General features: G+C 29.3%; 2 protein-coding genes across 2 annotated transcripts in view; both read left to right on the top strand.

Moving 5' to 3' along the window:
* Nucleotides 1-17,939, top strand: part of LOC125851848 (serine/threonine-protein kinase STY13-like) — a 145,918-nt gene that overhangs the window by 65,810 nt on the left and 62,169 nt on the right. The gene's annotated exons all lie outside the window — the stretch shown is intronic.
* LOC125851841 (type IV inositol polyphosphate 5-phosphatase 7-like) lies at nucleotides 11,583-16,981 on the top strand. The gene is made up of 13 exons (XM_049531580.1): nucleotides 11,583-12,142; nucleotides 12,284-12,371; nucleotides 12,947-13,012; nucleotides 13,133-13,223; nucleotides 13,310-13,414; nucleotides 13,507-14,326; nucleotides 14,441-14,634; nucleotides 14,991-15,099; nucleotides 15,208-15,356; nucleotides 15,529-15,784; nucleotides 16,225-16,302; nucleotides 16,392-16,551; nucleotides 16,754-16,981. The coding sequence occupies exons 1-10, from the start codon at nucleotides 12,113-12,115 to the stop codon at nucleotides 15,749-15,751; spliced, it is 1,875 nt and encodes a 624-aa protein (XP_049387537.1). The 5' UTR covers nucleotides 11,583-12,112; the 3' UTR covers nucleotides 15,752-15,784; nucleotides 16,225-16,302; nucleotides 16,392-16,551; nucleotides 16,754-16,981.

Below are 17,939 nucleotides of genomic sequence, written 5' to 3'. Positions count from 1 at the left end.
AGACTTTTAAAAAAAACATTTTTATATTTATTTTTAAAAAAGGTAAAGAAAAATTAAAAAAAAAAAGAGTAATGGATGAGCTGAAATCTTCTTGGGTTTACTTTAGCTTTGTGTTTGTTGCTCAAGAAAAACTTTATTTGTTCTAAAATATTTCTCATGTTTTATTTTTTTAGAGTCGAATTATATAAACTTTGATCAATAATTTAACATGTATGAGAACTTTGTAACTTATACTAGTACTTATCGTATAGTTTTTAAATATTTAAAACTTTAAAAGTTAATCAAATTGATTCTTGAGAAACAAAATTTGCCAAGTAATGTGAAAAGGGAGTACTAATAATATGCTTATATCTTTAATTAAAGAATAGGAAAAATAATCATTTTGAAAGCAGCTATTGGGATTTGTAATGGCGTTTTGAGAAATATTTGGCGTTCATTATTTTAAAATGATTAGATTAATTTTGATTAGATATACATGAACGTTAAAGTTGAAACAAGCTTTACTGTTTTGATATGATTATTGTCCACTAAAAAAGATATTACTTAACACTTAATTTGAGAAAAAAAAATTGTTAAAAAATTAAGTGTTTGGCAAATCAGTAAAAGTGCTTTTAAATGAAATTGTGGTTGAGAAGAAGCTAAAAATTTCTGCGCAGAAATAAAAACTTATTTTTCTCAGGACTAAAATATCTTTTTTCATATATACATATTTAATAATATATTTCTTATTAATTAATTTGCATATTTCATAAGTTTGGTTAAATTTTATTTAAGAATTTTATTTTTTTATTTCTATATAATTTATTTTACGTTTATATATTATTTTACTTATCATTTTGTAGAATTATGAAACAGGTAACAACAAAAATTTTACAATATTAGAAAATAGAAAAAAAATCAATTAAAAATTTCAATCTCCCAAATATAATATTGATTGAAAATTTAAACATGTAAATTTTAATCTAAAAAAATAAAAAATTAATTAATTTTTTATGATAGATATTCAAAATAGTTTCTTGCTATAAAATAATTTTAATATTAGAAGTACATTAATAGTTGCCTTTTTTTGTAATTTGCCTCTTAAAAGAACTTTTAAAAAAGGATCAGTCAAACGCAATTTACTTATGAAAAACGTTTTTCAAATAAATTAGCCAAACACAAATTGTTTTTTTTCAAAAACACTTTTCTAAAAAACCATTTTTAAAAAGTCCTTCTAAAAATAAGTTGTTTTTAGCGGTCAAATACTTAGTATTTTCCAGATTGGTTAATTAATTATTTTTCTATCTTCGAAATATTTTTTGTATGATTTATCAAAACCACAATCTTTATTTTTAATTTCAAGTTTTGATCCCTTTCGGCTATGTTGTAACTTTAAATTGTTGAAGCGTACCAGACTGTCTTATTAAAAATTTAGGGAAAAGAGTCTGATCTACCCCATAACTTTATCATTTGGAGCTGATATACCCTTGTTATGAAAGTGGTTCATATATACCCTTAGTGTTATACAAACTGCTCACATATACCCCTATCGTTACAAAATAAGATCACAGATACCCTTCATTTAACAGGAGTGAAAAAAATAGTTTTAAATTTATATATTTAAACCTTTAATTTTTTTTAAATCATTTAGGGGTATATATGATCCTTCTAGCAAAGTTCAAGGTATATTTTAATCTTTTTCATACATAAATTATTTTTTTGACTTCTTTGATTATCATTATTTGAGTTTCTTTTTTTTTTTTTTTTTATTCCTTAATTTAAGAAAAAAAATTAAAATAATTTTTTTTGACTATATTATAATTTAAAACTATTTTTCGGCTATATTGTTATTTAGTTTTTGTATTTGGAAAATAAATTGGGTCATCTATAATAAATTTTACAAGAATATTAGTGAAACATAAATAAATTTGACCATCAAAATAATAAATCTAAATTAGTCATTGAAAAAAAAAAATCAAAAAAATATATGTTTGAGAGGAGGATTAAGTATACCCATATGGGATTATATTTTGTTTAAAAATATTATTAAAAAATTAAACTACAATTAAAATTTTCACTTCCGTTAGAGAAAAAAGGTNGAGTGAAAAAACTAGTTTTAAATTTATATATTTAAACCTTTATTTTTTTTAAAAAATCATTTTGGGGTATATATGATCCTTCTAGCAAAGTTCAAGGTATATTTTAATCTTTTTCGTACATAAATTATTTTTTTGACTTCTTTGATTATCATTATTTGAGTTTCTTATTCTTATTTTATTTTTTCTTTTATTCCTTAATGTAAGAAAAAAATTAAAATAATTTTTTTTGACTATATTATAATTTAAAACTATTTTTCAGCTATATTGTTATTTAGTTTTTATATTTGGAAAAGAAATTGGGTCATCTATGATAAATTTTACAAGAATATTAGTGAAACATAAATAAATTTGACCATCAAAATAATAAATCTAAATTAGTCATTGAAACAAAAAAAAAAGTCAAAAAAATATATGTTTGAGGAGGATTAAGTATACCCATATGTGATTATATTTTGTTTAAAAATATTATTAAAAAATTAAACTAAAATTAATTTTTTCACTTCCGTTAGAGAAAAAAGGTATATGTGAGTTATTTCTATACCAGTAGGAATATATATGAGCCAGTTTCATAACTAGGGGTATATCAGCTTTAAATAACAAAGTTAAGGGGTATATCATGCCCTTTTCCCTAAATTTTAAGTTATTAGAAAGAGAACATTTTTATTATTAATAATATAATTAAACCACTTCGACTTGACATGCATGTTCAATTATCTAATGATTTTACCATCCTTGTGCATGTTTTAAAAAACTTTTATCAATAGAAAAAAATGTATCTCTATATACGTCATTTTTCTCAATTCTACTAGTATCCACGTCTCTATATAAGAATCACATTCTTCCCCAATTTTCAAAAAACGTCTACAGAGAGGGAGTTGCTCGGATGGTAAGCATCTCTCATTTTCAATCCGAAGGTTACGAGTTTGAGTCACCAAGGGAACAAAACGGGTGGGAGCTTCTAGGGAGGGTAAAAAAAAAAGTCTACATATATATAAGGATAATATAGTAAATCATATTTTTTATATACTATTTTTCGTAATGGCGTGAAATTATGAGCTGAAGTAACACTTATTTTGAAACGAATATAGTAATTATATAATTAAACCTTTCTATAATATACATTATCTATGTAAATAACATTTTATTATAACAATAATATTTTTTGTGGAATCAATCTTTCACGTTATATCATATTATATATGTTGTCTACTGTAATAATATTTTGTCATAGCAATTATAAAATATTAAAATAAATGATATTGTTATAAATATATTTGACCGTACGTAGAAGACATATTTAATTATTAAAAAAATTCCCTTTTAGTTGAAAGTAGAAATTTACAATTTTAAAAAGCTAGCTAGCCTAGTGCAAAATGCCCTCTAAAACATCTAATCGAAGTGTCTAATTATCATTCTGGCTCCCACACTAGATAGAATATGATTTTTTTTTATGTCCATAGCACAATTTTCTTTCTAGATTACTCATGCCTTTTTTCGTTATAGTTGAACTGAATTTTAGAAAGTTCGTAACGGAGTGATAAGTACTCTTTCATTGTTAATTAAAAGTTTTGAGTTTGAGCTTTTTTGATACAAAATCATTTTGTAAAGAACGTTTTAACCTTTATAACCATAATGTATGATTTCTAATGTGAATTCTAATTTAATCGAATTCAATATGAATATCGAATATCGAATATGAATCAAAATACTGACAATATATATGATTTTTTTTTAATGAATATTGACTTTGAAAATTGCTTTAAATTATTGACTTGTTAGTGCGATCATGTATTCTAATTTTGCTCAGACTTTCAAGTGAAAGATGACTCTACTTTTAAATAAGAAAGCCAGCATATCAGATAGTTTAAACTTTAAAATTTAATAATTCCCATAGTCTTCCACTAGCTCAATATTATTAAAAATACAAAAAAATAAAAAAATAGCTACATTAATTCTACACTATCAAATTGTAATTATTTGTAATCAATAAAAGCCACTTTATCAGCTTCAAAGACTATACTAATCCATAAAACCTTAACTATACTCATTCAAAAAAAAAAAAGCAACAAAATTAAAGGAACAGACAACTTGTGCGATTCATAAATATATAGACTATAGAGATTTATATTTAGCTATTTAGTGCTAATCAAGCAACACGACATACATATTGAATAATTAATAATGGTAAGTCGACGGAGACAAGCGATCCAAGGTGAATTTTATCGTAATTTATTTCATCCAAGAAATTTTATTAATTAAATGTGATTCTTTCAACCAACTTATCTTACAAAAATTGAAATGAAACACTTGCTCCGTTCACTTTTACCTACACGTGTCACTTTAAGAAAGTAAATTTAACAATTTTTGGAGATAAGTTGAATTAGAAACAATTTAATATTTAAAAGTTTGAAAACTATGCGAAAATTAATAATATAAGTTGCAATCCCTCATCTTAATATATTTGAAAAAATACATCTTTAAAAAATATTGGTCAAAATTGATGCAGTTTGACTCTTGAGAAGCAAAACATAACAGTTAAAAATGAACGGAGGAAAGATAATATAAATTGTGTATCAAAAACGGTTTCGAAGTAAATGTATAGACCAAAATTGGCAGCACACTTCAATGCAGCCAAACAGAACTCTTTATTATCTTCCTTTCAATGAAACATAGTAACAACTTTTAAATCCTTGTTTCATTAGAAAACAAACAAAAAATCAAAAGAAACCAAAATAAAAGATATTGGTAGGTCCAAAACAACTATCAATTTTATATTTTCATCACTTATATGTTTTTATTTCTTGTTTGTATATAAAAATGTTCACTTTTTAGGTCTTGAAATGATTCAATGACAACACATAGAAGCTATAAATAAATATAATAAAAAGTTGCATCGCAATAAAAATTTCTACAAAGTCTTGATTTTTTGCTGATTAAACAAGCTTGATTTGAAACTCCACTTAATAAATATGCCAGGGCATGGAAGTCTAATTATAAATATATGTTATCATCTTGTGACCTGTTTTAAAAACATAAAATTGATCATAGGTTAATAATATTTCCAACATAGTAGTAGGTGTACGAGTTATGACCATAGGATTTGAGTTTTGAAATATTTATTTACAAATTTTGTATAAAATTTCAGATCCCAAATCCTTTAATTAGTAGGATTTCTAATTTCAAGTTGTGATTTCATTTTTTAAAAATGTAAAACTTGACGCATAAGTTTGTATTTTGTAATTAATAAAAAAAGATTTTTCATTTTTCATTTTATAAAAGTATACTTGTATCAATATGTATTTGGGATACCAGATAAATAAGAGAAAGGCGAGCGAGATGGGAGGGAGACGAGAAAGGCGAGCGAGATTTGTCCATGTATATCTCAGATATATACATGCGATTCTACTTAGATACATTCAAATTATACCTAATTTTGACTCCTTGTATATCGAGATACATATATCTGGATTCTGAATACATCAAAATCTGATAATATTCATAATATTGCAAACTAAAGTATATCTAAGTAATTAGTTTTTGAAATAGTGAAATTTTTGTAAATTTCTCCACAACATATTGAAGAGCTTTTAAATCCTTCCCTAAAATGCTTAGAGTTTCAAAATGATTCTCATTATCACCTCAACCTTCTTAAGTCGAAAGAAAGGATCAGATTATTGTTGATTTTTTGTAAATTTATGCGATAAAATGATAAGAATATATTTAAAAGAGAATATATGTGATGCATTCATATTACGTATGAATATAATATTTAGATAATCACATGCGTGTGAATATATTCTGATTTAACCACCTATGTATTATAATCACATGCGTGTGAATATAATACATAGGTGGTAGAGTGTATAAGAATAATGCTGAATATGATGTATTAGTAATGCATGCATTAGTAATGCAAGCATTAGTAATGCTTGCATTAGTTATGCTTGCATTAGTAATGCTTGCATTAGTTATGCTTGCATTAGTAATGCTTGCATTAGTTATGCTTGCATTAGTAATGCTTGCATTAGTTATGCTTGCATTATTTCTTATACATTGTTTGGTTTGATGGATTGGAAATAGCAAGCCTTGTATAAAGATTATTAAAAAAATATTTGTTTACAAAAATACCCCCACATTCTTTTACAAAAATAATAATAATAATAATAATAATTATTATAATAATAATAATAATAATTATTATTATTATTATTATAATTATAACTATAATAATAATAATTATTATTAGAGGGTAGTTTTGTCATTAGTTAATCTAATGCATGCATTAAAACCATTGCATTGCTAATACCTAGAAATTCATGGTATTAGCAATACACACCTTAATACACAATAGAGTGTATAACTAATGCAAGCATTAGTTATACATAGGTTGGAAAAGAGTACCAAACAAGGTACTAGTAATACACACTGCTAATGCATGCGTTATTTTTCCTAATATACTCTACCAAACGACCCCTTAGTTTGGTCTTGGTCATTGATAAATTATGATTTTATTTCTTATGATACAATTTGACCAAGTAATTTTAACATTCAATTAACTGAGGTGAAGTGTGCAATTTTATCCTTTGCTTTGCTTGTGAACATTCATAAATTTACCGCAGTTGTTAATTATTCTATTTTAAAATTATTTACATGTCATGTTAAATTTGTATTATTACTCTATATTCTATATTTAACGGTAACTTATACATAGTTCTACAACAAAATCCAAATATAACATACTTTCTACATATAGAGACCAAAAAACACATTCTATTAACAATTAAACATGCTTAGTTAAATGTCACAAAAATCAAAAATTAATTTTTTTCATAATTTGTACATAAAGAGACCAAAAAACACATTTTATTAAAAATTATATATACTTAGTCAAATATCATAAAAATAAAAAATTAGATTTTTTTAATAACTGAAAAAAATCCAAACACCATTATGTTACGTGCTAAATATCAAACAAAATTCATTGAACTATCACAATTATAAAAGAATAAGAATTAACGACAAACAAATTCTATAATTAAATCGAAAAAATTGTAACTAATTTTATTTAGTGACAAATTATTACTTAGTTATATTATTATAACATTTTATTAAGTTATGCATAATTTAATTATAGATTAGTGACAAAATTCGTAGACAATTTTTTTTTTTTGGTTGGCTGTAATGTAGTATAATTTTGGCTTTTAATTTAACTAAAAAAAATTGACAACTAAGATATCCACTAAACACAAATTTTGAGAAATCAAAGGAGAACAAAAAAGGACTTTTCTTTTTCCATGCATTAATGATTCACAAAATTTGAGGACCCAAAGGACTTCATGGTAGTGGAAGCTACACTTGGCTAGCTACTCCAATTTTATGTAAGTTTATATTCCTTCCATCGAATAATATTGGTTCATTATTGACTTTATATATTTCATAAGAAATTATAAATAAAATGATAATTTTATTATATCACCATTTGAATATAATAACTATAATGTTTTAAATAATAAGAAAATGATTATAATTAGTGATAAGGATAATTTAGAAACTAAATAAAAAATTATCCATTGATTTCATAAAGTAAATAAATATTATTAGATATCACTAAATAATATAGTGGAGAATTATTGTTGGACTGTGGGAGTATAATTTATTTAGTAATAATATACATATAGTATATAGTATCCTTTTCATTTTTCTGTGACAAGACTTATAGTAATATATTTAATATATTTATGGGTCCTAATCGAACCACTTCCGCCGTCAGCTGAATTTAACCAATTGCTTAAATTTTAGTATATAGTATGATTTTCTGCTTAGTACTGATTAGTTACTTAGGCCCATTAATCATGAAACACATGAAGGATTAATTAGTCCCTCTTTTTCACTATTACAAGTATGATTATACATGAATTATGATTAAGTCAACCAGAAAAAGCTTAATTCAATTGTTGGTTAATTATTTATTATTTCGCTCAAAACGGCTAGCCGATTCATATGTACCCGGAAAAGGGAGCGGACGGATATACTATACTAACAGATAAAAAATCACAAATTATCACTTTTTCGCCCTTATAATTAAAAAAAAACATGATGACTATCATTAAGTTTGAAATTTCACTTTAAGATAATGATATTTTTCAATCACAAAGTTGGAGAGACGTGGCTAGTTCGACTGAACATAAGTTCAACAAGTTTTATGTGTACTTATAGTAAAAAAAACCATTTTCACCTTTCTTTAGTGTGGAGCGGGGTTCATGATTACGGATTGTGCAGATTAACTTCTCCTAATGATATATAGAAATTAACGTGGTAGAGGAGGTTAGCTTAGGGAGGAAGCTATAAATAAGGGCGAGCTACAAACACAAAAGAAAAGTCTGCAAGAGAATTTAAATAATGTTAAGATATAGACAAAGTAACTAAAGTCGAATCAGAATATTCCGCTGATGTTAAGAACGTTACGTAGAATATTGATAAGAGTAAGCGTCTGGATACAATTGAACTACAAGTATCTATAGTCAAATAATACAATCAAATATCTTCATAACAACACCATTTGTCGCTATAATTTTTAAATACTACTATAACCAAAATGTCATAAAAACATAACATAAAATATCAATTTTAGAGAAAACATAATTGTTATAAAGAGGTCTACAATATCGTCTGATATTCACACTTACAATTAAAAAACATAATTTTAAATGTTGTAATTGTTTCCTTCAATAGTATAGGCAGACATATGAAACTGGTCCCTTCTTCCTAAATGAAAAGAAAAAAAATAAAGAAATTGGGAATTAAATAAATTAATTTGAGAAAACCCTTTAATATGATCAGTCACATTCCTTAAGAGGAAGCTATAAATCCATAATAATTATTTTTTACCAGTCAAAATTTTTATTAGGGTAGGAACCCTACGACACTTGGCGGCTTATATGTAATGAAAAAAAAAATAGGACCACAACATCCTATTTTCAGGCACCATGCCTATTTTGAGCCTCAAACTTAATTTTTATTTTTAGAAAAAAAAAATTCATTAAATATTGATCTATACTCTTATTTTAAATGAAGAAATTTGAATATTTATAATTTCCGTTCATCTTTTCCTAAGATTGAATCTAATTTAGGATCAAATTTGGTCAAAGGAATCCTAATGTTCACTTCACTTATTAATATGAAGTAATTGCATGTTTTTTCTTTCAAATAAATGGATTTTTAATTTTTACACCTAGAAATTAAACTCATATCTATTGAAGTATTAGTTCTTTAAGAGTTGGAGGGCATAATTTGTGCAATATTATAATATAAAAATAAGTTTATATCTCATGAATAAATTATTTGCCTTGAGAGGTAGAAATTAAAGATTTACCTAAAATAGGGGCAAAAGTGCAAATGTATCAAGATCACAAAGGAAAGTAAGAGAATAATAATTAGAATTTCTTCCCAAATTTATACTAAGAAGGGCAATTATCTTTTCAGAAATTATTTTCTTAAAATTAGGTTTTTAAAAAATAAATTAGTTATTGTTTAATCATAGATTTGAAGTTGAAGCTTGAGTTTTTGAAGTTGTGATTTTTGAAATTTGATTGTGTTTGGACATGCATTTTATTTGGAAAAAAATTAAAATGTTGTCGGTGGAAGTCTCAAATATCCAAAAACTTATGTAAGCCAATTTTTGGGGATTTGATAATATTTGATGATCATATTTTTATGATCTGCTCAGATTTTATGGTTAAATAAATTTTTAAAGATAAATCTTTTAAATTTGATCAAACACTAATTAAATAATTATAGTTGAGAAATTAGAATTGATTTAAATGATATGAGAGTAATAAAAAGAAATTAAATGGATAATTTTTTGTTGCACATGACTATTGACTTGCCATCTGATATTTTACCTCAATCTTTTTTTTTCTCTCCTCACTTTTATATGATACACATAGCATTATTGGGCAAATGGAAATTGACCCATTATATTGTGAAACATCCTAGTTTTTTTTTTAAATATTCCACATTATACTATGTTCGTGATAGTTATCAGAAAGTTGTGGTGATTAGGGAGAAGTCTCGAAAGGTATATGAGTGACGAATACTGTTTCAATCCATTTTCATTGTGCGAAAATCTCAATTTGTTAGTGTCGAGGGCACTATTCATTTTAGAAGTGGTTCGGTCATGAAATTACTTTGTGGATACTGAATAGAGGACCAAATTGATAACTGATATGCTCTATGACTTTAACTATAAGATTTTGAATAACAATTTTTTCTTCACTTCCCCGCGTCCTATCGACTCATACTTTACTAACTAAAATTATAAATTAGTGCTTGTAACCAAAAAGAGACATTAGACATTAATGATCTAATACATTCTTTACTTAGGCTGCAATGTGGACACTAAGGGTAGATGAATTTGATTTCACACCATATTCTTGCACTCCAAATCCTCTATCCATTTTTGTTGTAGTTATTTAGCAACAATTGATTTGTTAATTTGTTATTTACTATGTGCATTGATTCACACTTCATTATACCCCTAAAAAAAGTTAACTAAAATGATGTTATCCTAATATAATGTTTTTTATAAACAAAAGAAAGAAAAGAGTACTAAATCCCAGAAAGCCTGTAAGACAAGCATTCCTTTATTCACAAACAATTGACTACTCCTTCTTCCCTAAAACATTCCTTCCATATAATAAGAACAAAGCCCAAGAAAAAGAAAGAAAACAAAAAGCAAACAGATTTAATGGAAACAAATAAATAAATAGATTTTTTTTTTAAAAAAGCAACCAAGTGTACAACATATTAATTAATGAAGTAGATTGAGGTTCAATTTCTAGCAAAAACAAAAAATGTTAGGTAATTTCTTCTCATTTGTTCAATTGTTCTGTCAATGTACGTGCAAGCATGTAAGTGATACGTGATTTTTTGTACCTATTGGCTCGAACACTACGATTATTAGAAAAAAAAAGTGGGGTGGGAAACATATAGTAGTAATGTATGTGCTAAAGACCAACATGAATTGTGATGCAGTTGTGGAACAACTTCACCCTTAAGCAGATGTTTCTCATATTCGAGCTGTGGATATGGAGAAAATCTTGTTGGAAACGCCACTTCGAAATGAATTTTACAATGCGCAATTCAGATTTAGTCGAACCTCCAATGTGAAACATCGGGGAGGGAAAAAATGTATTTCATAAAGAATAGTGCTACAATTACTGCACATTGTGCCTTTATCTTTAGTTGCCTTTATTTTTATAAAACTTTAATTTTGTAAGACCAAAGAAATTTTGTTTCTAAAGAAGGGGTAGTTTTAGTCTAACCAAATCTTGCACCCTCCCACCTGTTGCTGACCAATTGGAGCACATCTTTAGTGCAATTGACCAAGTCGTTTTATTCACAAAATCACATCAAAACGACATATGTCATTGGGTTTTGGGGTTAAAGAAAACAAAAAACAAAAAAAACAAGAAATTTATAAAGCAAGAAATCAGTCTTCTCTTATTTGTGTGCACTTTATTCTGTTCAAATTCTTTACTTTGCTGGTTACTAAGAAAGAAGAGAAGGACCCCCTTTTGCTTTCTCTCTCTCATTCTTTTTCTTTCTTTAATTTTCATATCTATTTTTGGCCTACATTGTCTTGTGCTTAACTTAAAGTAGTGTAGTTGTCTCTTGTTTCAAGTCCCCCTTTTTCTTTCTTCTATATAGTGTTTAAATCTTTGGGTAAAAAATAATAATACCCATATATCACAAGAGTGATTTTGAACAAGAAAGGAACAATCTTTATGCTTTTTAAGAGATACCCAAGATTGAACTTCTCTTAGTGCTCCATTTGCAATTTGGTCTATTTGGGTGTTAGATTTTTGGTTTATATTTCAAAGAAGAAGAAGAAGAAGAAGAAGAAGAAAGAGTGATTCTTGATAAAGTTTTGAGCTTTATTGATTTTTGATTCTTTATTTGTATGATTGTGAGTATTATAAGTTGGAACTTGTGGGAAGTATAGAAAGAAGGGTGCATGAAGGAATAGTGAAAAAATGAGAGATGAAAATTCCAAAAAGAGCAAGGTGAATACATAAGTTGTCTTAAGCTTCTTTCCTTTTTGTTCTCATTTCTTGGAAATTGTAATTTTTGTTTTTTTTAGGAATTTCTATTTTTTGCATTTCTACAAGTGTTTATTTTGCTGACATTTTGTTTGATTGCTGAAGCTCTCCTGGTCAAAGAAACTTGTCAGAAAATGGTTCAATATTAAGGGAAAAACTGAAGAATTCCAGTCTGATGAAGTTGTTTATGGAGGTAGGAATCTAATTTCCTCTGATTTTGTGCTTGATAAAAAAAGGAGAAACTTTTTCTCTGGCTGTTTTGGTGAATTGGGGTTTTCTTGAAATTATGAGCTCTTGAATTATCCGTCTCCGCCAGGTAGTGGTAAGGTCTGCGTACATTCTACCCTTTCGAGACCTTACTTGTGGGATTTCACCAGATATGTTGGTGTTGTTGTTGTTGTATGGGTAGATGGGAGATCTCATATTTTGTCTTTGATGTCTCTGGTGACTGGTGAATGTTTTTGTATAATGATATGAAATTACAAGGGTAATAGTAAAATTTCTAGAAGACACTGAAATTCTATAATTGAAGGAAATGCCCGAATTTTCGAATTCGAGGATCAGTAGAATAAGTCTTGTTTTCTCTATCTATTACTGAATTTGATGGCTACATTTCCTAATTGGTTTCTCAAAATGCCACCAAGATAAAGTTAAAACTAATCATTTCTATTTCTGCTAGTAATATTGATGAAGTTTGGTTGATTTTTACCAACTTTACCTACCCTTCAACTGTGAATTGAAGCATAAATGAATGTCCTCATTTTTTAGGTGGCGATGAGTGGAGAACGAGCATCTCGGAGAGGGAGCATTGCACGATTAAGAAAACTAAAACAGGTTAGTGACAGGGTACTAGTGAATGTAAATGAATACAATTCCCAGTTTAGTATATATATAAGTCTGTTCTTCACTGATTGTTAAGCTAATTCATATCACCTTGCCTTCTCAAATAAGTAGAAAAATCAAATTCTTCACGGAGTATGGAACGTCCCCGACGAGGAAGAGCTGATCTTGATCACCCTCAGATTATAAATGTACACAACTACAGGTTTGTACTCTTCATAAATCTCTCTGTCTTTCTAGACTGTTCCTTTTTTGGGGGTAAAGCATGATTGTGTTTCCTTCTTGGCACAGCGTTTTCGTTGCTACATGGAACGTGGGTGGAAAATCACCATCAAGTAATTTGAATCTAGATGACTGGCTTCATTCAGCACCACCTGCAGATATCTATGTACTTGGGTATGAATTTTAAGATTTTGTCATTATGTATTCCTTACAGATTTTGTCCTTTATAGTAGCTGATTGAAACAAAATTTGATTTTTATGATCAGATTTCAAGAAATAGTTCCTCTAAATGCTGGTAACATCCTTGGAGCTGAAGACAATGGACCTGCAAAAAAATGGCTATCTTTGATCCGAAAGACACTTAATAATGGTCCTGGTAGTAGTGGAGGTAGTAGTGGCTGTTATACTCCTTCTCCTGTCCCAGATCCAATTGCTGAATGGAATGCTGATTTCGAGGGGTCAGGTAGACGCAAGGCATCCTTATTTCCTCGTCGGTCATTCCAGACTCCCCAATGTTGGAGAATGGAAAATGATCCATCCATCTCACAACCTCGCCTTGATAGACGATACAGTGTGTGTGATAGAGTAATTTCTGGACACAGACAGAGTGATTTTGATCCAAACATAAGATGGGGGCACAGGCCTAGTGACTATGGTCACAGGCCAAGTGACTATTCTTCTGGTTACCGGCCAAGTGATTATTCATCTAGTCACAGGCCGAGCGACTATTCGTCTGGTCACAGACCAAGTGACTATTCCTCTGGTCACAGGCCAAGTGATTATTCATCTGCTCATAGGCCAAGTGACTATTCTTGGGGACAGAGGCCAAGTGATTTCTCCAGATGGGGTTCTTCAGATGATGATTATGGTCCTGGAGATTCACCAAGTACTGTTTTGTTTTCACCTGTGACCGGTGCAGAAGACGGTAATAGAATGCCTAGAAACTCAAGATACTGTTTGGTAGCCAGCAAACAGATGGTTGGCATTTTTCTTACTGTATGGGTACGAAGTGAATTGAGGGAACATGTCCGGAATATGAAAGTATCATGTGTTGGCAGAGGGTTGATGGGTTATCTTGGAAATAAGGTAATTTTAAATGGGAAATTTTGGTCTTTTTTTGGCTGAATTAAGTGGTTATACTTATTGTTAATGATATGGAAAAGCATACATAACATGTTAGTCCATTACTTGGATTTGCAGGGTTCTATTTCAGTAAGTATGATGTTGCATCAGACAAGCTTTTGCTTTGTGTGCACTCACCTAACCTCTGGTCAGAAAGAGGGTGACGAGTTACGCAGAAATGCAGATTTTATGGAGATCATAAAGAAAACAAGGTTTCCGCGAGTAAATGGTGTGGATGAAGAGAAGTTCCCTGAAAATATCCTTGAACACGAGTAAGATCACTTTTTACTTTATAGATCCTTCATTGCTATCTACGTTCGGACTCTCCAAAAATGCTTCCGCACCCGTGTCGGATCCTCTAAAATGTACTACATTTTGAGGATCCAATATGCCTCGTGAGGTATTTTTGGAGAGTCCAAGCAACATAGCTAATTTTGAACACAAGCTCATGAAAGTGGGAAAATGGAATGAAGAAAGTTTAATACAATTAGTTCTGTAAAACTATAACTAACCAATTCTCCTGTTTTACTGTGGCATTGAATGATATGATCAATTTTGACGGTCCGCTTCATTTCATCTGACATATGAAAATATTTACGTTCTCTAACAATTATCCTTATTTTTTTAGCCGAGTTATTTGGCTAGGGGATCTGAATTATCGAATTGCACTCTCGTACCGTTCTGCCAAAGCACTTGTTGAGATGCAAAATTGGAGAGCTTTGTTGGAAAAGGACCAGGTATTTTCACAATCTGAGTAGAATTTTTATCCATTCTCTTTGTTAAAATCAGTTTGGAACTCATCATATGACAATGTTGGACTGATCTTGTTTGATTTTCCTTGACAGCTGCGCATAGAACAGAGACAAGGTCGGGTTTTTGTGGGATGGAAAGAAGGAAAGATATATTTCCCACCGACATATAAATATTCAAGGAATTCAGATAGGTATGCAGGAGATGACATGCACCCGAAAGAGAAACGACGAACACCTGCATGGTACATGCTTTTCCTTTAAAATGTTAAACATCATTCTTGAAATCTCAAAATTGCTCATATCAAGAAGTCTTAAGATAAATAAACAAATTAAATGATAATGCATTCCTTATCGATAAAATGTTTAATTTATTTATCGAGACTAGAACTGATCTTTTCCCTTTCGTATTTGAAGGTGTGATCGGATATTGTGGCACGGAGGTGGTCTTCAGCAATTATCTTATGTTCGTGGGGAGTCTAGATTTTCAGATCATAGACCCGTTTCCAGTGTGTTTTGGGCTGAAGTGGAGTCGGTCCCAAGTAGATTGAGGAAAAGTATGAGTTGTTCAAGCTCGAGAATCGAGGTGGAGGAGCTGTTGCCATATTCTCATGGCTATACAGAGCTCTGCTTCTTTTGAAGGAGAACGGAGGATACCAAACCTCAGCTTTTGGTATGCTCCCTATATCTTGACTGCTTTTATTTATTTGGATGTTGTTATCTATATCTCTAAATGAAATTATCGATTTGGTGAACACAACTTTTTCTCCTTTTGATTACATTTGATGCATGACGCGACTTATTAGAAGAAAGAAAAGCTCAATTCTTTTTCCCGAACTTCTTAAATGAATCTTTTTATCACTTTGTGAAGAAAGTTGAATTATGCACTTATCATCACCAGGCATGAAATATTTGTCTGTTCTAAAAAATGCAGATTCTTCATAGGATTCTTCTTCAATAACAAATTCATTTCTTGTTTTTAGCACTCAGTATTTCTACATTGGCCTTAGACATCGTGTCCCTTGGTCTCTCTCTGGAATTGTTTTAACCTCTGATTTTTCGTCCGAACCTACTACTGAGTGGTCCTTATCTTGTTTCTCTTTTGGTCCCCAGATTCAGGCGGGAACCACTTTGTCGAAACTCAAACCTGAAGAACGCTTGGGACCGTTCTTATCCCACTATCTGAAAAAGGTTACCCCTCCTCCTCTTTATCCTTTTCTTGATTCTGCAGGTTTCACCTTCACTTTTCTAAAAAATCTCCATCCTCTTTCTTTGACCAGGTGTATATTCAAAATTTTGATGACTAACTTTAACTTGAATCGACGAGGACTACATATATATTTCCGTAACACTTAGGAGAGCATAACTCGACTTGTTAATTACCAAACTCCCCGCGGCAACGTCTATCTTTTGGCATAGTTATCATCCTTTTTCTATAAGGTAATGTTACTTTTCTTCAGTTTTACATGTCTAGACAAACCCTTAGCTATACTTATGTCGTAGTTCCTTTTTCATATCTACTTTGATTTGATACACATGTTCAACCTCTCTACCTCCACGAGGTAGAGGTAAGGTTTGCGTACACTCTACTCTCCTCGAGATTATACTGAATATGTTGTCGTTGTTGTCAATGTATTTGCAGGATGAAGTAAAGACCCAAAGAGTAATGCCAAGTGGGGAAATGACAATGATTTTTGTGTCCAAGATTCTTTTATTTAAGTAGTTAGGAATAGGAGAGATTCAATGACTAGAAGAGCATGAGTGAAAAATAATCATGTTTTTTTGAGTTTTTGTTATTTTTTGTTTTTAATGATTCGGATCATCTGATGTATACTCAATTGCAAACATGATACTAGTAACTAAAAAAATACTATTTATTTATTGAAAACCTCTCTACCTTACTGTTTTTAGCCAATGATTTACCTGAAAAGTACTACTTATTTTTTTCTTGGTTAACTCATTGTATTGGGCTTTGTCTATTTTTTTTCTTTCTTTCTTTCTTTAGAATTAAAGATAAAGTAGACAAGTTTACAGAGATAACAGGTAAAGTCATACCATTTGATTCAGAATCACTTTATTCTTGGAAGGATACACTTCACATTATTCTCTTTTATTGTCTCTAGTGGTACAAAATAATACCACTAGCTGTGACTAACCAAGGACCCCCTTAGCTTTAAAGAATTAAGCTCCCATTCGAGAATAGATTTTTAAAATTGAAAGTTGTGTTCGAATATACATTTTATCTGAATTTTCTTTTTGATTTTTGGGAGTGAAAGTGAAACTTCTTTCAAAAATTGGTTGAACTTGTCTGTCACCCTGAGTAGTCGTATAGGGGCTTTAGGTGATGATTCGGGTTGGTTCACTCTTGACTAATTTGAAAATCTTTTGAAGACAAACTACAATTAAATACACACTATTTTTTTTTTACTTTCAAATTATGGCTTTTATTTAATGAAATTAGTTTCAATAAACCATGCAGAAATTGAATATATTGGGGGGAATAATATAAAGGAAAAAGTAACCGCACCCATTATATGACTTCTTTAATGGTCCTAAAGAGTTGATATGACTTGTTATTGACTGTGAGAACCCTAAAGATGTGACATACCTTTGCTTTAATTTACTTGATTTAGAATTTACAAAAGTTGGGTCTGAACAAATTTGGTTTTTGTTATGACTAGGAACAGAACAATTTAGTTAGTTAACCTAGTTTACTGCTCCTATTTGTGACATTTCCATTATGGCCTGTTAATAGTAAGTCAAAGGAATTACACATCTTTTGAGTCAAAACTCTATCAGAAATTTATCACTATCCGGTAAAGACAGGG

This window comes from Solanum stenotomum, unplaced genomic scaffold (genome assembly GCF_019186545.1).
Source record: "Solanum stenotomum isolate F172 unplaced genomic scaffold, ASM1918654v1 scaffold30406, whole genome shotgun sequence".
NCBI classification, from domain to species: Eukaryota; Viridiplantae; Streptophyta; class Magnoliopsida; order Solanales; family Solanaceae; genus Solanum; species Solanum stenotomum.
Note: the sequence above shows the minus strand (reverse complement) of the source record. Positions and strands in the feature narration are given on the sequence as shown.